The sequence below is a fragment of the Parasteatoda tepidariorum genome, chromosome 1, assembly GCF_043381705.1.
Source record: "Parasteatoda tepidariorum isolate YZ-2023 chromosome 1, CAS_Ptep_4.0, whole genome shotgun sequence".
Taxonomy (NCBI): domain Eukaryota; kingdom Metazoa; phylum Arthropoda; class Arachnida; order Araneae; family Theridiidae; genus Parasteatoda; species Parasteatoda tepidariorum.
Window position 1 is genome coordinate 98,714,130 of NC_092204.1, and position 19,996 is coordinate 98,734,125.

At 31.4% G+C, this 19,996-nt stretch overlaps 1 protein-coding gene across 1 annotated transcript in view; it reads left to right on the top strand.

The window, feature by feature from the left end:
• The window catches only part of LOC107444500 (diacyl glycerol kinase 1), a 411,787-nt gene that overhangs the window by 315,446 nt on the left and 76,345 nt on the right, over positions 1 to 19,996 (top strand). The window contains exon 10 of the mRNA XM_071186108.1: positions 6,815 to 6,864. Within this exon, the coding sequence (XP_071042209.1) occupies positions 6,815 to 6,864 (50 nt within the window). The remainder of the gene's footprint in view (positions 1 to 6,814; positions 6,865 to 19,996) is intronic.

A 19,996-nucleotide genomic window follows, 5' to 3' on the forward strand; every position in this document is an offset into this window, starting at 1 on the left:
GAATAGCACATTTGACCTTGGAAAGAGGGTTTTTATATCTTTCTGGACAATATATTTAAATGTTAATAGGTCTCAGTAGCGTGGGACTGATCAATTTCCCAAGCTGCTAAAGCCACATCATCACATTTTTTGAGATAATTAGATCAATATTATTACTTTCTTGTGGGAAAGGTTTTTAAACGTTTGCGCGTTGGATAAATGCTCTATTTAAGGATTATATTTAATATATAATTGTTTTAACATTACATATATATATATATTATGCTTTATTCCCCATATTGATTGATCTCAGATTTACAGCTATCATTTTTTAAGCCTAGTAATTTTGCACCCAACCCATAAGACAAGAGAACTGACATTAGAACCTACTCGCTTTAGTGGATAACTTTTTGATTGAGCTAACCCGGATCTCAATTGTAAAGAGGAGAAAACCACGAAAAGCCTCTCCATGGTGTTAGCCTATAAATGAAGGCTTCTAACCCGGTGATCAGTCTACAACATGGAATATTCTTCGTAAATAATGTGGTCGGTGTCAACTGGGAGTATTTATCAACAAATTCTAAACCTGTGATGTCTCAATATTAGGCAAGCGTTCAAAACCTTAAACCATGCCGACTTTTTATGATTTATATAAATTTTCTATTCTGCTTGCAAAAATTGTAAAGAGATTTGTTAAAAATACAATGGAAAAAATATACAGCATTCATCAAAATAACCTCTCTTATTGAAAAGCTCTGCAAGCATTGTACGCATAAAGCTTTCATATTAATATTCAATAATATAACAAAAATGTTATCCAACTCATATAATACTTTATCGAGATAAGTGAAATTGAAAGATATCGTACCAGTTTGATTGTTAAAGAAAACAAACTGCTGGTGTTCAGAGATTAACATTGTCAGACACTGTTTTATTTGACAAGATAGTGATTCTTTTAAATTAACAATTGTTCTAATTAACCTCTATGGTGATTCGTCAGCTCCGAAAGTGTTTATTTCAATATTAGTTTATAATTGTGTATATTTATACTTTTAATTTTTATTCCTAATTTTATTGTTTATTGGTTTTTTTAACTTTTATTTACTGTTTTATTTAACTTTTCACATGGGATTAGCCGCAATCTGAAAAATATGATTCCAATAGCTAAGTAAGAAGAGTTTTCGATAGTTTGATCCACTGATTGTTAATTTTACTTTTTACTTGTTTCAGCATGTTTGATTATCAACATGTTTAGTTAACAACAACAATAACAAAGAATGCAATTTTTTGCTTCCGATTGCATAATTCATTTATGCAAATGTATTTACATTAAAAAAATTTTTATAATTGATAATTATTTTTATTATTAAATGTTCGATTCATTATCACAGGTGTTCTGCTTTTTTTACGCATTGTACTAGTAATATTTCATGACTCATTTTAATTCTATCTAAATTAATGGAATATCTATATATTCACGCTTGAATATTTCTTATACAGTACATTAATAAATGATAACATGATAGTAATCTAACAAGATTAATAAATGACATAATATATCTTTCCTATGATATTTTAAATTTCCTCAATAATTCTTATACAGTTTATCAATAAATGATAACATGACATAATATAAATTTCCTGTTCCACTTTAAATTCCCACAATATTTCTTATACAGTATATTAATAAATGAGGACTTAATATATCTTTTTTATACTGTTTTAAATTGCCTCAGTTTTTCCTCAATATTTCTGATGCATTATATTTATAAATTATGACATGACAGAATATATATTTCCCATACTACTTTAAATTTCCTCGATATTTCAATATTTCTTATACAGCGTATTAATAAAGGATGACATAATATAATTTCTTTCCTTTATTACTTTAAATTGCCTCTATATTTCAATATTTTCACTATATTTTTTTATACAGTATCTTAATAAAGTATGGCATGACATTATCTATCTATCCTATACTACCTTAAATTGCCTCAATATTTCCTCAATATTTCTTGTAAAGTGTGTTAATGAATGATTACATGACGTAATACATCTTTCCTATAAAAAATTAAAAAATCTTTACTAAATGTATTTCAAACGAATAAAATTATTTCTGTTCTCATGTTTGAATGAGACAGTCATCTTAATGGGATGTTCGGAAAAAGGTGCTAATATAAGGTCTTGTAAAAGCAATAAAAGCTAGCATTTTTATGGGGATCAGGTGCACTATATCTCTCTGAAATGTGCGAATAGAAACTTTTCCAACTCTTTTAACTGATGATATACGAGGAAAGTATAAATACAAAGCGATGCAGATGCGAAAAGCTAAACTCAATAATGTAACACAACTTTTTTATTTCTCTTAATGCTTAGAATATACTGGCAGGTGTTGTTTGCGCAAGAATATTGATAAAAAATTTTATTAATGAAAGCAAACAAACAAAAAATAGAGAGAAATTTGTTTAATTTTGTTCTATGAAGCAATGAGTAACAAATATGTCTGCTTTTACTTACACTTTTGATATTTTTAAAAATGTGTAGTGGACTATTTTAAATGGGGTTTCTAAAACAAAAAGTTATAAGATTTCGGGACTTTCTTTGTTATTTATAAAGAAATAATGCTATTATTTTTCTATAAAAGGATGAATGAAATGCGTTATTCTCGAGGACAGGATTATTTGTTTCGTTTTTTCTTGTCATTAAACTTAAGTGATTCCGAAACTTACATTACAAAACTTTTCTTTTCTTTTTGAACACTTTTTCATATTTAAAACAATGTGAAAAATAGAAATTGAAAGAAAATTAAAAGGATTTATATTGAAAACGTTTGTGATTTGTGAAACAGATCTTTTTTATCCATATAACGTAAAAAGTAATATTAAGAATCGAACTAGAATGATGGATGCTGTTAATTAAAAATTAATAAACAATGATGTGGTGTTTTATTAAGCTCCAAAAAAAAGTACTTATTTATGATAAATACTTATTTTTCATGAAAATTTCACTCATTATATAGTAGTTCATCCTCGAAGAATTAAGTTATGAAATCCGAGAGAAAATTGGTTTTTCCCCCTTACAAACAGGAAATTGTGTTTTATTTTTAACATTACAAAACAAGATAAGTAAATGTGCTTCATTTTTTTTATGTTACTTTACATACGTACGTATGCATTTTACTGTTATTCTAATATAATAATTAAACTACTGAATATTAAACATTATTATATAGAATACATCGAAGGCTCTGTCTTCGCATGGAATGATGCTTTTTTGCGAATAATATGCTATTTTTATAGCTGCTTTAAGTTTGAAAGAGTTATTTCGGACTGTTAGGGGAAGTTTAGCCTATCTTTAAACAGCGCCCTCTATTTTTATTCTCAAAATGGAAAACATCAATCGAGTGAAAAGTCACAGTTTTGAAAAGATAGAAGCATTTGTGGTTCAATTTTTATATTATTTAAAAACTTACTCCAATGCTGCATTATCTGCACTTATAAAAATTTGCAAAAATATGTGAATAATGCTATTATTTTGATATTTTTCATCTAGTTTGGAAAATGTCTCAGACTTGCAATTTTTAAAAAAAGTTTAATTACTTCCTTTCGATCTAAAGCCCAGTTTTATGGCAAGATGGCATAGTTTAAAATTATAGCTTTGCTTCATATATGAGACGCTTAAACTATGGATTTTTTTACTTTGCGAAAGAGCTTCGAGTAACCATGTTAAACAAATAGCTAAATAAACTTTCAGATAACCTTAAAAATACTACTGCGGCGACGTAACCACCACGTACCATGCATGCTTATCCTCGATTTTAACTGACATAACGAATAAAAAAAATTAACTAAATTATCATCACTAAATAAATCAAGCAATAAAATCAATTTTCGAATGAACAGAGATGTAAGTAAACAAGCGTGTCTAATATTATCTTTTAAATAATTGGGAAAGGAAAAAAAAATATTTTTGAAGTCTTATTTGTAACAATGCTTAGTGTTAAACCTAATAAAAAAACTCATTTTTTAAACTTGTCTCTCCAATCAACTATTTGTAATTTTTAAATGATTTTTAAGATTAAAGGATTTTGACAGCAGGAAAAAAGGGCTAAAATTGTCCTTTTCTCCGGCTGATGAAAATTCAAGCAAAAGTGGTTCTGGAATTATATAAGAGCCACATTCACAGGCAGACACACAAACAGCTTTTTTTTATTACAGACTGCAATGTATTAGGACTTATATTTTTATCAATATTCTTTTGCGAATTTCTCAGAGCTTGGACCAACGTTGTCTTAATGGTAACCATCAATAATTCCGTCATGAACCATTATATTGTTTGATGGTAACCAACATGAGTAACCATCACCCCAATGTAGGAATTCGGATTGATTTATGATGGTCAAATATAAGAATAGCAACTTGTTTTGATCCTTTGCTCATGCTGAAGCATCAGAAATTTCCATCATAGTTTCTTAAAAATCAAACGTTGGAGCGATCATGAACAACCATCATCCCGATGTAGGAATTCGTACTGATTTATGATGGTCCAACATAAAAAAAAATCCGAATTGTTTTGATGGTACATTCCAAAGAACCAACAAGAATTACCATTAAAATATTATGGAAATGTATAGTTGGAACAATCACGGGTCATCATGAATTATTGGTCTATGTATCGTTGGTCTCTTGATGGTTAACCATCATAGTATTAAAGTAGCATTTTCCATCATGGAATGATGGAAGTTTGTTGGCACATCAAAAACCATGAATGCGTAATGGAAAATGTTGGATGATGGTGACCATCAAATGATGTTGGACCATCAAGAATCGCATTTAAACAGACATTGTTTTTATTTCTAATGGCAAGGCAAAAGGTATAAATAGAAAGATGAAATAAATAACGAATACAAATGTACGTAGGATAACAAAGAAAGAAGACCGAAGTCATTCCCTTAAAAGTTCTCTTGCTTCCCAATATCTTGAGGACTCAGTGTATCCATGAAGGGGCCCACATAGAAGCAGGTGGTCCCTGCCCGATTTCTCTCCAGATTTACAAAGTGGACAAAAAGGCGTGGTGGAAAGGCCTATGCGGTATAAGTGAGTAGAAAGACAATCGTGGCCTGTATATAAGCGGAAGGCTGCAACTGCATTGTAGCAAGAAATTGCTGAAGGCTGTAGATCACTTAGCCGCAGAGCGTTGCCCGGAGTGCACTACGAGGAGGTAGATCTACTTTGCACTCCTTGAAACAAACATGAACCATCAAAATGTATTCATGGGAGCATCAAGAATTTTGACTTAGGTGTCGTTATTTATTTCATTGCTGGAAAGTCTTTTTAAAACTACCTTTTCAATTCATTGAGTTTACCATCTTTGTAATAGAAAATCTGGTCATTAGATGAATCCCTTGAAAGCATGTTGTATCTCAAATGAGTGTTTGACGTCTTTAGTTGATCGAAATTGGAAAACAAGTTCTAAACTGAGATTAAGAAACGTTAGCTCTATAAGTTGTGATCTACTTAAACATAATTACATTTTTTTGTCTTAAAAATGATCTTGTAGCAACGTTTTGCTAAGCTGTGTAAGAATTTAAATCTTATTTTAAAACATTTATTAAAAAATTACGGGTGGTTAAAGCAGTTTTTTTTTCGGAACACCGCTGACTAGTAGAAATAAGAAGCATATTAGATTAAAACTGGTCTTCATACCTGTAGACCAGAGGTTCCCGAAACGTGTTCCATGGAGTTAAAAAAAATTTAACAGCAATGATTTTCGGAACCCTTAATTTTTTAGATCCGATCAAAAACACAATATTTATTTAATTTCACGTTTCTTTTTATGCAAAAAGAAAAAGAAAATTGCCCAAAAAAAAGAAATAACTTAATTTAATAATATAATAGGCATTTATAGATTTTTTATTAATAACAATGAGTTGTAAAGTATCTGCATTTATACAAAATTAAATTTATATTTTCCTCGTCGAGATTTTCAGTTCAACATAAAATTAATTCAATGATTAAAAAATATGCTTCTTTGATGTCCATTCTCAGCTCTTATAAAAATTCCCTTTCGTTTTCAGTTCAACGAAACCATAACCTTATCTTAACATCAGCTTTTACTTATTATTTGTTTAATATTATTTTCAACTTATATATACAACAAAAGTTAATTTAGAACTAAACTAAATGCCGTTTTAAGCTTACGAATTCAACTGCCGGACATAAAACCTAATTTTAAGACAACCCTTGGTTAAAAAAATCAAAACATTACATTCCTCACATTTAATATTTTCAAAATATATAGTAGTCTTATTAGTTAATGTGTTTAGAATTTCTAATGATCTTTAATTATTAAATCTGGATTCCGCCAAAAAGATCGATCATTTAGGGTTCCACAGCCAAAAAACATTTGGAAACTAAGACTTGCTGTAAATATCGATAGTCATCAACCCATAATCCGGAGGTCATCAAATGACCCACTGGAAAAATATTGGGATATCCCATTTATACAGTTTTTAATTTCTGTATCGAAAAGAGTTGATCCACCTATCAAAGGGTTTTGTAAAGAAAAAAAAGGTGAAACAGCCCATTTAAAAAATTTTCCGACCAGTAACTTAAAATTAACAAAAAAATATTCATTTAGTATATTTAACCTATATAATAAATTCTATTCTATGAAATTTCAACGAACACAACAACCTCTTAGAATTCCTTCTGTGTTGGATAAAATCATATCTCTTTTTAAAAAAAATTTGTATTTTATGAATATTTAATAAATTCATTGAAATTAAAATATTATCTTGTGCCTGAGACATTAATTATCTTCTCTTTTTTAGTTACATTTCGCCTTTACGATACAGATGGAAATGGCTATCTAGATAACAATGTAAGTGAAGTCTTAAGTAACTTGATTATGACTTTTGTGTAAAGAATGATATGATTTTGATGATGTTAGATTTATATTTCTTTAATGTTCATAACTTATTAGCAACATGATGATTTAAAAACGGGGTTGATTTCGTTAAATTTATTAGGCGAAGTTCCGATAAGGATTTATTTTTGAGTAAACTGCTGCTGTAAAAAATTCAGGGAGCTTCTAAAGTAAATATTACTGTCAATTGTGTTTCTTTTTTCGGCATAATTTAATTTTTACAATAAATTGCTGATCGCCAACGTATAATATGGGAAACTGGCAAGCAGTCAAAAAGGGTGAGTGGAAAAACCTCAATATAATAGGGGTGTAGTACAGATTAAGTGCGGATGACATATTTTACACATTTCAACTTAGCAGCAGAATGAATATCATATTTCTTCTAGCTAACACCCCTGTCAAAAAGTCGACAGGTCAGTTTCCGCCTTCAAAACGGATGTTAACCTTTCCACGTAATCGTTGATTTATCAGTATATGAAAATCTCAATAGTGCGTTAGTGGAAAGCCATAGAAACTTTATTTTCATTCGTCCGGGATTTTATGATCGTTCTTGTCTTTTTAAAACTAAGTCGGGTGCTAGATTTATAAAGAAAGCTTGCTTGTCTCGGGTTCAAACTCCTTTTAATGGCTGAAAAAACTAAACTCATTGGCGCGACAGCCCATAGAGGGCCAAGGCCTACTGTGTCCATCTCAGTTTTCTTGACCTTGGGCTCTAGGCTGCAAGAGCAGATGTTCCGGTTATGTGGTCAGCCGAACGCGGAACCCCCAGTGTTTAGTTCCCAAGCATGCTTGGTACTCATTTATCGACCCACTGAAGGGATGAAAGGCTGAGTCAACCTTGCCCAGCCAGAGGATCGAACCCAGGACCTGTGGTTCGCTTTTTTTAAACATACGGTAAATTTTTCCGATAATTATTGAATGTACTATGAAAATACTGTCACCATGATAGCAAATAAATTTAACCATGTAATGTCGGACTTACAAGTGTCTGCGAGGGGAAAGATAGAATTAATTCATTAAAAGAGAGTGAAATTTCCTCATGCTATTCATTTATAATTATAATTCGTTAAATTTATTGTCCATTTAAGTGAAGGTTAAGTTCTCAGACGGGGTGAACACTCACTTAAATAATGGTATTTGGAAACAAGGATGCCGAATGTTAATACACTGCTCAAAACAGTTAATAGATATTGTAAGTCATGTATTAAATAACGGTATAAGCGATGTCGTATCAGCTGCATCAGGCACGTGGTATAGTGCAGTAAACTTCAGGTTCACTGGTCATGAATGGAAATGATGACTAACAACTTCGGCATCATTTTTTCTTTTATTTATAGGAAGATCACAAATTAAAGGCACTATGAAGCACTGGAACTACTCCATAAAAACACTCTGCAGCTTCGAAGATAGCACGTTTCCCCTTCTCTGCATGCTATGCCGTTAATCTCCAAAAATCAATGTATAAAAATTGGTAAATCTATTCGAATTACTAAATTCGCATAAATGCCCAGTTTCAGTAACACATAAATATTTAGAAATAGAGAATAAACTTTTATCTCCTGAGCATGCAGAGAATTATCTCCTGAGCATGCAGAGAAGAAAGCGAATAAGGTTCCCGCTCACTTACTTCGAGCACCAACACAAATCGAATGTTAGCGTCCATCCGGGCAACCGGCTTAGCCAAGCTCACGGTTGCAGTTAAGAAAAACTGGGTGCAAGGTACCGTCGCAAAAGGGACATTATAAATTTAGACAAATGCCAAAAGGTTAAAACTTGAGGGTATTGTGATATCATCATCACAAGCTATTTTTTTTGCATGAAATCGAAGTGAGTCACAAATGCAAATTTTTCCTATTTTCTAATTTCGCAATATGCAAATTTTGAGTTCGACGTCGAAGACGACGCTTTAGCGGCAGTGAATTTGATTTGGCTTTCAACTTAATGTAAGACAAAGCGGAAAAGAATAATCGACGTGCAGAAAGCTTGTTGTTACGATGAGTGCAATGTCTCAACGAAGTTAGTTCACCGAATCAGAAGCTTGAAGAGTTGTTGGCCGGTTAGAGAGAGACCAAACACAAGCTGAAGCAGCAGAAGCAATTGGAGTTTCGCAGAATGTGATCTTCAGGATCTGGAACGTTTTTTTGGAGACTGGAAATACAGACCGAAGATCTGGTCAAGGGCGTAGACGTGCAACAAATCCCAATGAAGACCGTTATTTGCGCTAACGGCTCGGAGTCACCGAAATGTGTATGCCATTCTTTTTCAACAACACCTTCGCTTGACTACTGGCACCACAGTTTCAACACAGACTGTCCGAAACCACATTCACGCTATACTCTGATGAGTCCCGTTTTTCTGTTCACACAGATAATAGGCTTATTTTCATCTGGGACAACGAGGCACTGAAATAATCCTGCATTCGTGCACGAATGTGTAAGATTTAGCGGTGGGGTGTGATAGTTTATACTGGCACCTCCATTGATAGGCGCACTGATCTCCATATAATTTGAAATGGAGCTCTGACCGGTCTCCTACATAATAATGAGATACTGAGATCTACTGTAGTCCTTTAAGCTGCAGCAATTGGAGATGACTTCATGTTAAAGGACGACAATTGCAGGCCCCATCGTTCTAACTGGTGAATGGTTTCCTTTTGGAGGAAGGAATCACATGAATGGATTGGCCAGCATGATCCCAATCGAACAATTTTAGGACATCCTAGGCAGACGAATCACTGGACGCCTACTACCTCCACAAACTCTCCAAGAACTGGAAAGAGCTCTTCTGGAGGAGAGGGACAGAATATCCCAGCCCCTCATTAATCACCTCATTAACTCGATGCATCAAAGGTATTCAACTTTATCCGGGAAAACCATACTCCCTACTAAAAACGATTTTCTTTTCAGGAAACACCTTTTTATTATTTTTTTCTCATATGCACAAATCATATCTTTTTCCTTCTGAACCCCAATGTTGAACAAAACACATTTTTTTCTGCCAAACAAATGTCATTTTCATCTCGTATAGCCTACTACGTCTGTCGATAATGTATTCATCATTCAAATAATTCTCCTGGTGCAAGATTTACCCTCTACCTCAATATCCTTTAATTGTTTTGAGCAGTGTATTTTTGGGAAATGGGTTTCTCTGTGAGGCTAGACTACCAACAATGTACTTACTTTGTGGAGCTAGACAACCGTCATCTCTCTAAAGGTACCTCTAGAAAGAATCGAGTTAATGCGTCTTATACACTAGTGAATAGGAATTGAATCATTGCAGTGGCAGTGGTAGCTACGCTACAATAATCCCAAACCAGAATTTTATCTGGCATAAAATTCGATTAATCTTTATCACTAGTTGATTCATAGCTGTTTTTTTAGACGCCGAGAGAGAGTTGTATTAAGATCACGGGACTTTGAGAGCTGGTGGTGAGAGCTGAATTAAGATCATAGTTGTGTGCGTTGTTTCCTATATTGCTATTACCGGTCTAGTGTGTACAGGCCTTCGTTGTGTGTGTTCGAGACTGACTTGCAACAGCGCAAGGAGAACAATGTTGCAATCACAAATAGCAAATCAACTGTTGACTATGTTCACACGGAATCATCATAATTTTTGTTAATAAAAATGTATTAAACTGTTTAGTTTTTTTGTGTCCCCTAATAAAAAGAAGCTTTCTTTACTTTTAAGATTTCTATGAAATTTGTCTTTGGCAACAGTGAAAGAAAAAGTTTTTGATTAAAGGCAGCTTTTTAATGGTTCAAAAGTTAATGTTTTTTTGTAGCTTAAACTACAGAAGATTTCTTTTACAAATTGAAGCTTATTCGGCATCTAGACAATTACTAATTTTTTTTTTAAATTTCAGACAGAATTTCTCGAGCAGTGTAAAATTTTGGGGGATGTCAGAGCGATTTTCGATTTCAAACGGAAAGTACTCTTGGGAAACTCATGAATCTGTCGAGAATTGATTTTCACTTTTGTGGAATTAATGAACATGTGTGAATCAGGAAACAAGTCTAAATAGATACTTAAAGAATCGTTTACCATTATTGAAAAAATGCGATGTTTGGCACGACAATCAAGCTCGGGATTGTTCTTACTACTTCTTATGATAAGTGTGCATTTGGAGCGAGGTGGTCGGTACGAAGCAGGACACAAATCGAGTAATTATGATTCAAACCTGGTACACTGTAAAAAATTCCTGATCAACTTACGGTACAAAGAACCGGCACTTTTAATACATCATCCGTAAAAACCATTTTACCGTAAAATTAATTTTTTTCGCGAAATATTATACCCTAACTTTTACAGTGATATTCATTTAATCAGACTGATTCAGTGATTCTACGGTAATTATTACTGTAATAATTACGCTATTTTAGATTTTTGTTTTGTAGCATGTTCCTGAAAAAATGGATTTTACAGTAAAAAGTAGTGACCCTAAGTGCTGGTACTTTTCACCGTGACTTGATCTTGATTGATTTTTTACACGTGACTTGATTTTTTACAGTTAAAGGGTTCTTTTATTTCACCGATTTCAAATTTAGTGATAATTTGCAACCCATCTACGTGAAAAATAATCTAAAATTATAGTATTATTTGAATATTTCACAGTATCATATACTATTCAATTGCGTACCAGAATTATAGAGTATATATTAACATATATTAACAATGTATATTAATATTATATATTAATATTTATTAATATTATTAATATATAGTAACAATTCGTACAATATAACCTAAGTTTTAAGCATAAAAAAATAATAATAGTTTTAAAACTGACAATCTTTATTCTTGCAGCTAATTGATAGATAAATATTTTTCTAAGTTCTCTAAACACTCATAAAAAGCTTCTTTGTGAAGATTTTTTTTTCTTAAATCAAAGGGCTATATTTTATCAATCAAGCATTTAGCGCAAATATCGCTTTTATTTAATCAATTCTCTCCGAGGCTATTTGTTGCTTAAGATAATCCTTCTCAGGGCATAATTGCCCATAAAACTTCCTTTTTTTACCACCCGCAAGCTTTCCTCTAAAAAAAAAACTTGTTTTTTCCTCCCAAACCGGAGGAAGAGCCACGGTACTAGAAAGCAATATTTCCGTCAATCCACGGATATATTTACTTCGGCAAAGAAATAGATGAAGGCCCATCATTTCATTTCGTGGACGTTTATTGACTTCAGAGTTTTCCCTCCCCTTCTTTGTTGGATGAGTTAGGCGGGACCATCAAGTCTCCGGGATCCTTAATTCTTTTGGGGTTTTCACTGTACTTAAGTAGAAGTTCCCTCTGGTATTTTATTTTCCTTGTACTATTTTCATCAATTTTCTGTAAGATACTCGGATATGTCAGATATTGTTTTGTTGCTTTCCCTAAATATACCATTAGGGGTATTTTAATGATATAATAGGAGTATTATGTTTACGGAAGAGAATTACTTTACAATGGCTTTTTATTTCAATGTGGATCGAATATTTTGCTCAAACGTTTTGTTTAGGGTTGTGGATAAAGCTCTGCATTAAATTGGGTGAAATATAAATCCCAATTTGATTGGCTGGAGATGTTTCGAAAGCTTACGCGAAAAATAATACTTTTTAGCAAATAACATGCTATATTGAAGAGTGTGTAACTGTGTTTCTTGACTGTTTGGTTAAAATGTGCTTATATTTCAAATTGTGCAATTGTCCCCCAGTGCAAATTGTGAAAATGGGGCAAAATGCCAATGTAAAGAAAAGCCACTGTTAGGTGAAAATGAAAAGTGTTTTTGTTCTTATTTTTTAATATTTCATATTATCACGGGGTAGAGTCCTTTGCCGTCAGATTAACCGTGGGAGGTTTCTGTGGTTTTCCTCTCCGTGTAACGCAAATGCGGGTTAGTTCCTTAAAAAAGTCCTCCACGAAGGCAAAATTTCTCCCAATACTTGATCCTGGAGTAACCTTGTCTTCTGGATTGGATTCAAAATTACAAGGCAACGGCATTGAACATTGATAGTCGTAAACACAAAATTGGGTTGGCTGTTCAACGACGGTTATAAAATAAACTATTTCATAAGTTACTCCAACACTGCATTGTCTGGATCCATTAAATTTTCTTAAAAAAAAAACGAGAATTATGTGTTGATTTTAATGCATTTTATATAGGTAGCAAAGTCACACCAAATTGGCGACTTTTAAAAAAAAAGTTTCATTACTTTGTAAAATATATTAGCTATTCATCCCTTCTGAACCCCAAGTAATTCTTTACGACAAGATTATATAGCAAAGCAATATTTCCGTCAATCCTCGGATATAGTTGCTATGTTAAAGAAATAGATGAAGAACTATCACTTCATTTCGTAGACATCTATTGACTTCAGAGCCTTTCTCTTCTTTTTGGTTGGATGAGGCAGGAGTAGCCGTCTGGAATCTCGTGGCTTTTATTCTTTTTCAGTTTTTACTGTACTTAAGGAGAGGTTCTCTCTTGTAATATTTTTGTCAATTTTCTGTAAGATACTAGTATTGTTTTGCTGTTTTTCCTAAATACACCGTTAGAGGTATTTTAATGATGTAATGCAGTAAAATGTTATCGAAAAGAATTAGTTTATAATAGCTTTTTATTTTTATGTGGATTTAATATTTTGTTTCATCTATTTTAAAAGTTTTGTTTATCTCTCTACTGGATAAAATTGGGAAAGGAAAAAATCCTGATTTGGTTCGCACTTATGGGTTTTTTTCCGAAGGTTCTATCGTCACATTAAATAAAGCTTTTTTAAGAAAAATCTCAGAGTGTGGATGTATTTTTTTCACATTTGTTGTGAGTTTCTAGCAGCTGTTCGCAACTATTAGGTTTGGATTTGTCTATCTTTATCCAACACAATCTACGCAATTTATGAAAATGGCGCAAAGTATCATCATGAAGAAACGCCACAGTTTTATGAAAATGAAAAGCGTTTGTGATCTGATTTTTAAATGGTTTAAAAAAATACTCCAACTCATCATTGTGCGAAATCAGAAAAAATTTTATAAATTACGAGCTTATCGTTGAATTTAAAACAATTTTTCCTTGTTATTAATAATTATGATTAATAATTTCATTGTTAATTTAGATCCTAAAAATAAATATCGAAGACAGTGATTTCGAAATATTCTATTGACAAACTATTTGTTTTCCACTCATATTGCTTCTTTCGTTTGGTTGTCAGCACTTTACACTAAAAAGATTTATTGCTTGCTTCCAATTCGTACCATTAAAGATGCATAAACTAATTGTATTTTATAAGAGAGATTGATGCTAAATATCTCAAAATATATAGGCTCTTTCTCATTAAAAATTTATTGCAGTAATGATCTATCGGTTTTTCTGAACAGAAATTTTCAAATTATAAATCCAATTAATTGATTTTTATTAATATTAAATCGCTATCCACAATTCGGAGCGATTTTTTAAAAATCAGTTGTCATGTAAAATTTCTATCCAATACTTACTAAACAATCTGCTGAAAAGTTATAACGCGAGCAATAGCTCAGACTGACCTATTTTTATTATATCATGGATTTTGTGTACACGGTACATTCAAACTAAATTTTTAAGTTAAGTAGTATATTTCATGAATTTCAGAAAATATTAAAAACGGATTAAAGAAGTATTGGGATTTCAGTTCTGAAGGTGCTTACATTCTTACAGCAAATTCATGTGGCAGGCCATAAATTATTTTTGCTAGCTTTCCTACTTAAATTTAAAAAAATGTCCAACAGATGGCACTACAAATTCATTCGACTGTTCTTTCCATTGCGTTTTGATGCATGTGTTAGATTGTTTTTATGTAACATGAGTGTTTATGATAGTGAGTTCGAGTAATGATCGAATGATGACTGGTTCGAGCATCCGTACAGCTATTCTTTTAATCGATTGTTTATTTTTCGGGATTTAGCTCGGTTCACTGCTGATGGTGGACATTTCGAAAACTTTAAAATAACATTTTCCTTCGTTAAAATATTTTAAAACTTTCAAATTTATTATTCTTAAGTATTTTTCTTATATTTAAACGTTAAATATCTGCAGAGCCACCTTATGAAAAACATTAAGCTAACGTCTAGAAATCTGGGTGATAAAATTCATACCCTGTCACATGACTTTTTTAACATTTTGCCGTTATAAATTTTTAAAAACCACCACTCACTGCATGCAGAAAAAATTACGCATACGAATCCGGAAATGCGAACGAAAACCTTATTGGCAAGTTTTTCATGGGTCAATACATTTCATCAATCAGGTTTTCTTTTGCGTCTTCGAATTTGTATACGCGATTTTTTTCGCATGCAGTGTGAACGGTCCCTAAGATAGATACACTTTTAAATTACAGTGATGAAAGGACCTGATTTTAAACATTTACATTTTCAAAACTACTACACATATCACAATAAGTAATATGCAAAATTGAAGGAAAATATTTTTAAAAAAAATTCTGTACCGACGTATGACCCATATGTAACACATCTAACTTCAAATCTGTACTAAAACTCATTCAATACATTTTGTAGTTTCCCTCAATTGGCTCCTAATCTACACATGTATGTCGTTTACATTCTTGCTGAGATTTCAGCATTAGTGATTCCAAAAAAGGGCCCTTAAAAAGAACCTCATACCTTGCGCATCCTTTTTTTTTACTTTTTTAGGAGGAGGGGTTACATCAAAGAGACAGCTTATGATCTATCTAGGACAAAACCTCTGCACAAATTTAAAAAATTTGTTTGAGAAACACCAGGAATCATTGACTCTGTGAAATTTTAAAATGTGTGGGACGCATTTTAATATAGGTTAACTGTTATTTATGTAACAGAAGGGGGAGCCACACATCGAAAATTTGTAGTTGGAAAGAAAAACTTTATATATTTTTTCCTTAGTTTCGTTTCTCGCTCATTGTATTTTTATTTTATTTTATATCCATCGTTGAACAGCCGACCCAATTTTGGGTTTACGTCGGCTAATGTTCAACTGCGTAGCCTTGTAATTTTTCACATATCCGGAAGATTTTGTTGTTGTTGTTAATTTACGTTGCACTAGAGCTGCACAATGGACTATAATCCGGAAGACAAAGACACCCCCAGAGGTATTGATTTGTTATGGGAACATGGAGAATTTTGCGACTAGTCAGATTTAGCGTGCATGAGTCACCATTTACTACACGGGCAGTTTTCGGCCGGTGGCGATTGAACCCACGAACTCTTGGACATAGGCACAGTGCCCTACCAACCAGGCTGTCCCGGCCCTTATTAATGGGCACTGAAGTAAAGTGAAATATCTGCAAAAACATCGAATTTGTGCTAACTCGGTTCAATTAAGTTGGCCATACTACTTGATGAAAATCTTCAGGAGCCCGTTTACAAGACTTACCAGACATGAAAAGAAAGAAACAAACTTGATTTGGAACATAAAATGTAAAGCTGTCTACGTAAAAGTGGAAAATAAAGTGAGAAGCAAAACTAGAAAAAACACAGTAGCTAAGCGCCTGTTTTTAAAAAATTGAAACATGTCAACTGCTATTTCCAATTTGTATCTTTAGGAAACGAATGAAATTTTTATTAAAATACTCCCGTTTCTCTGAATTTTTTTTATTTAAGTTAAGTCATAGTTTAAATTCCAAAAAATCAAAGCCCTAAACTGGTTTTTGAATAGAGTAATAATGAACCATTATACACTTTCCAAGTAAGTTTTTTTTTAAATACATATTAAATTATTTCACAGATTTATGGACAAAAATTTTAATTTATATCTATTGTTAAAAAATTACACCTCAAAAAATTATTTTTATCATTGTTTGAAATGTTCTTTTAAGAAGTGCATGGGAAACATAATTCCAGAAAACAGTTATAAATCAAATACCAAGCAATTCGATTGTTTATCAATCACTCATTTATTTCCGCTTAACATATTCCTAAATCAAATTATTTTTTTCTTTTCTACCCTAACCTCGTCGATTTTTTAATACCTGGGAAACTTTGAGCTCTGTACCCTTAAAATTGTTTACATATATTAATATAAATTCCAATTCTGTCCCTAAATGCATTCTTTTCTGATAACCTTCTATTATCCTATATCAGAACTAAGGAAATGAACAGATGGTCAACCAATCAGGGAACAATATGTCTTCACTTCCTTTCAATCTGATGTATGACGTCATTACCTCTAACTACGTAATATCCAATCAACTATCGAAAAATCTCGGTTTCTCTCTTCTTCCAAGTAAGAAGAAAACGAAAGAGTCTCCTAATCCTCGGTTTTATACGATCGATATTATTCTTTTTAGGTTTTGTTGGAATGAAGATTAGGTAAAGAAACCATAAAAGTAAAACACATTTCTGTTGATCCAATAGCAAAACGAGGAAATCGTATTGGTGCAATTTTCTTCTACGACGCAGCGTCTTCGGTTTAATGGCTTAACTATTATTAGTTAGATGTCTTCCTAATCTAGTAGGAAGTTGAAAACCCCTATGATTAATTTAGTTAATAGGATCAATTTAAATGTGAGGCGCAAAAATTGAATTTCTTAATTTAAATTGCATCCCATATGGGAACTTTTAATGGTTACATTACTTTAACGAAGTTAGTAATCGCAAACCCGTTAAATTCTCTATGGTATAATTATACTGTTAGTCCTTAACTGCATCCTTATTATATTTTCATCATGAGGACTCAGGAATAAAGCTTAAGCATTTTATTTAAGAGAAATTTATCTGCATTGAGGTAGTGTATACTGCACTTGGTTTTAAAACTACGTAAATTTTAAGATGGCAATTATTTGAACTTTGCGCTGTTTTCACTTTGATCAAAATAATTGGCGTTACATTTTATGCAATATGATTCATAAATATTAAACTACATGAAAAAATGATTCACTATTATTAAATTTAATCAAAATTAATAAAAAAATTTCATTAAAAAATTTATAAGTAAAAATATATGGTATGATAGTTTTATATAATCCTCACTATAAGGCGGACACTTTTCATTGCATTTTTCTCTTATAAGAATAATAGAATGCTCTTTACTTTAAAATACGATTATATTTACTTTGAAAAAAATAAAACTCTTTTCATTAATGAAATCGAACACTTTATATTTCAGAAATAAATAAACAATCAGGCAGTATTTGAATAATGGAACAATCACAATGAAGAGGTTTCATTTCTAGTTTAAAATTAAGTATACGATTTTCACTTTAAAATGAAATATTTTTTACACTGAAAATTAGAGAATAAAAATGAATTTCATCCAATCACAATGAAAAGGGATCATTTACAGTTTGAAAGTAACATAACACTTTTCACTGTGAAATTGGATAATTTCCATTTTAAAAATTTTAAAACACTTAGCAAAATGATCAGGAGGAATCATTTACAGTTTCAAATTAACCGAACACTTTTCACTCTGAAATGGAATAATTTCCACTTTAAAAATTATGAAACACTTATCACAATAAAAAGGGATCATTTTCAGTTTGAAATTAACAGAGCATTTTTCATTATAAGATGGGATAATTTTCACCTTAAAAATTATAGAACACTTATCTCTATAAAAAGGGATCATTTTCAGCTTGAAATTAACAGGACATTTTCACTCTGAAATGAGATAATTTTTTTTTGAAAATAATAGAAACCAGTGACAGTTTTAAATTACTTTATTATAGGAGAAATAACATGTATGCTAGAATGGTTTGTTCAATCAATTATTTTTTATGGAAAAACATTCAAATTGTAGTTCCCTTTCTGTACTTTTAGAATACTAAAAATCTGACGGCAATTATTTGTATTACTATAAAAAAAATTTCCTACATTGTTTCTAAATTTTAAACTAACTGGAAAGGTTATTGATAATCAAATTTCAAGAAATAAAAATTAAATTTATGGATTAAAGTATTCAAATAAAATTTTATGTGATTTTTAGTATAAATTTTCATGCTATTGCGAGGTATACCACGTAGAGTATTTTAAATTTAAAATTATATGATATCAAATGTATCTGATTTAAAGAGCAAATTAGTTGAATTATGACGCTAAAGACTCATTTGACATTAAATTTCAAATTCCTGTTTCAAAGAGTAAAACATTTAAGTTTAAAATTTATGACATTCGATTTACAGCGTTCCCTATTTACGGGACATCAAATTTGTAGAATCAGATTTATAGCGCTTAGCATTTGAATTAGTGCAGGGCATCCAATTTGAAATATCAAGTTTCAATGGAAAACATTTAAATTAAAGTTTGCGAGATATTAAATTTGTGTATGGTATTTATAAAACAAAGTGTTTACATTGAATTTTCTGTGAACTAAAATTTGAAGTATCATTCTAAGGTATTTGAATTAAAACTTAGGTGATATCAAGTTTGAAGTATCAGATTTATAGTGCAAAATAGTATCAGATTTATAGTGAAAATTTTAATTGAAGTTCTATGTACTAAGCATAAACTATTCAAACAACAAAATATTTAATAAAAATTCTATGTTTAACCTTTTTCTCGCGAAATATACAATGCCATTGTGAAATTTTAAGTTTAATAGGCTTACGTGCTTACTTTTAGCAAACAGGAAATATTAAAACAAAAATGTTCTATATTTTCTTATTAGAAATCATAGAAGCCTTAAGTTATAAGAAAAAATTAGGCCTAAAAAGGAAATGAATACAAGAAACTCATTCAGCTACAAACTGGAATCGAGATCTATGGATGTCTCATGTTGCAAAATATAATCATGGCTTAGCTTATAATGAGTTAGCATGTAATCTTCCATTCGGGCAAAACAAAATTTCTTCTCTGATTTCTTCCATTCATCTTCTCAGCTTCTTTTTTTCTTCTTCTTTATTTATTTCGAATCTCAATCAATAAAGTGATGCGTAAAGCAGTTGTGCAAATAGCAAAAAAAGTACTTTTCCATTAGAAATTCAAGTATCTTTGAATAAATTTTCTATTTCAAAAGTAATATTCCTTGTGGGGCTAAGCTACCGACCAAGTCAACCATCATCACCTATTCAAAGGTAACTCCAGATAGAAGCTAGTTAACATGTCTCACATTCTAGGGAATTGGAATTGAATAATTGTAGATATATATATA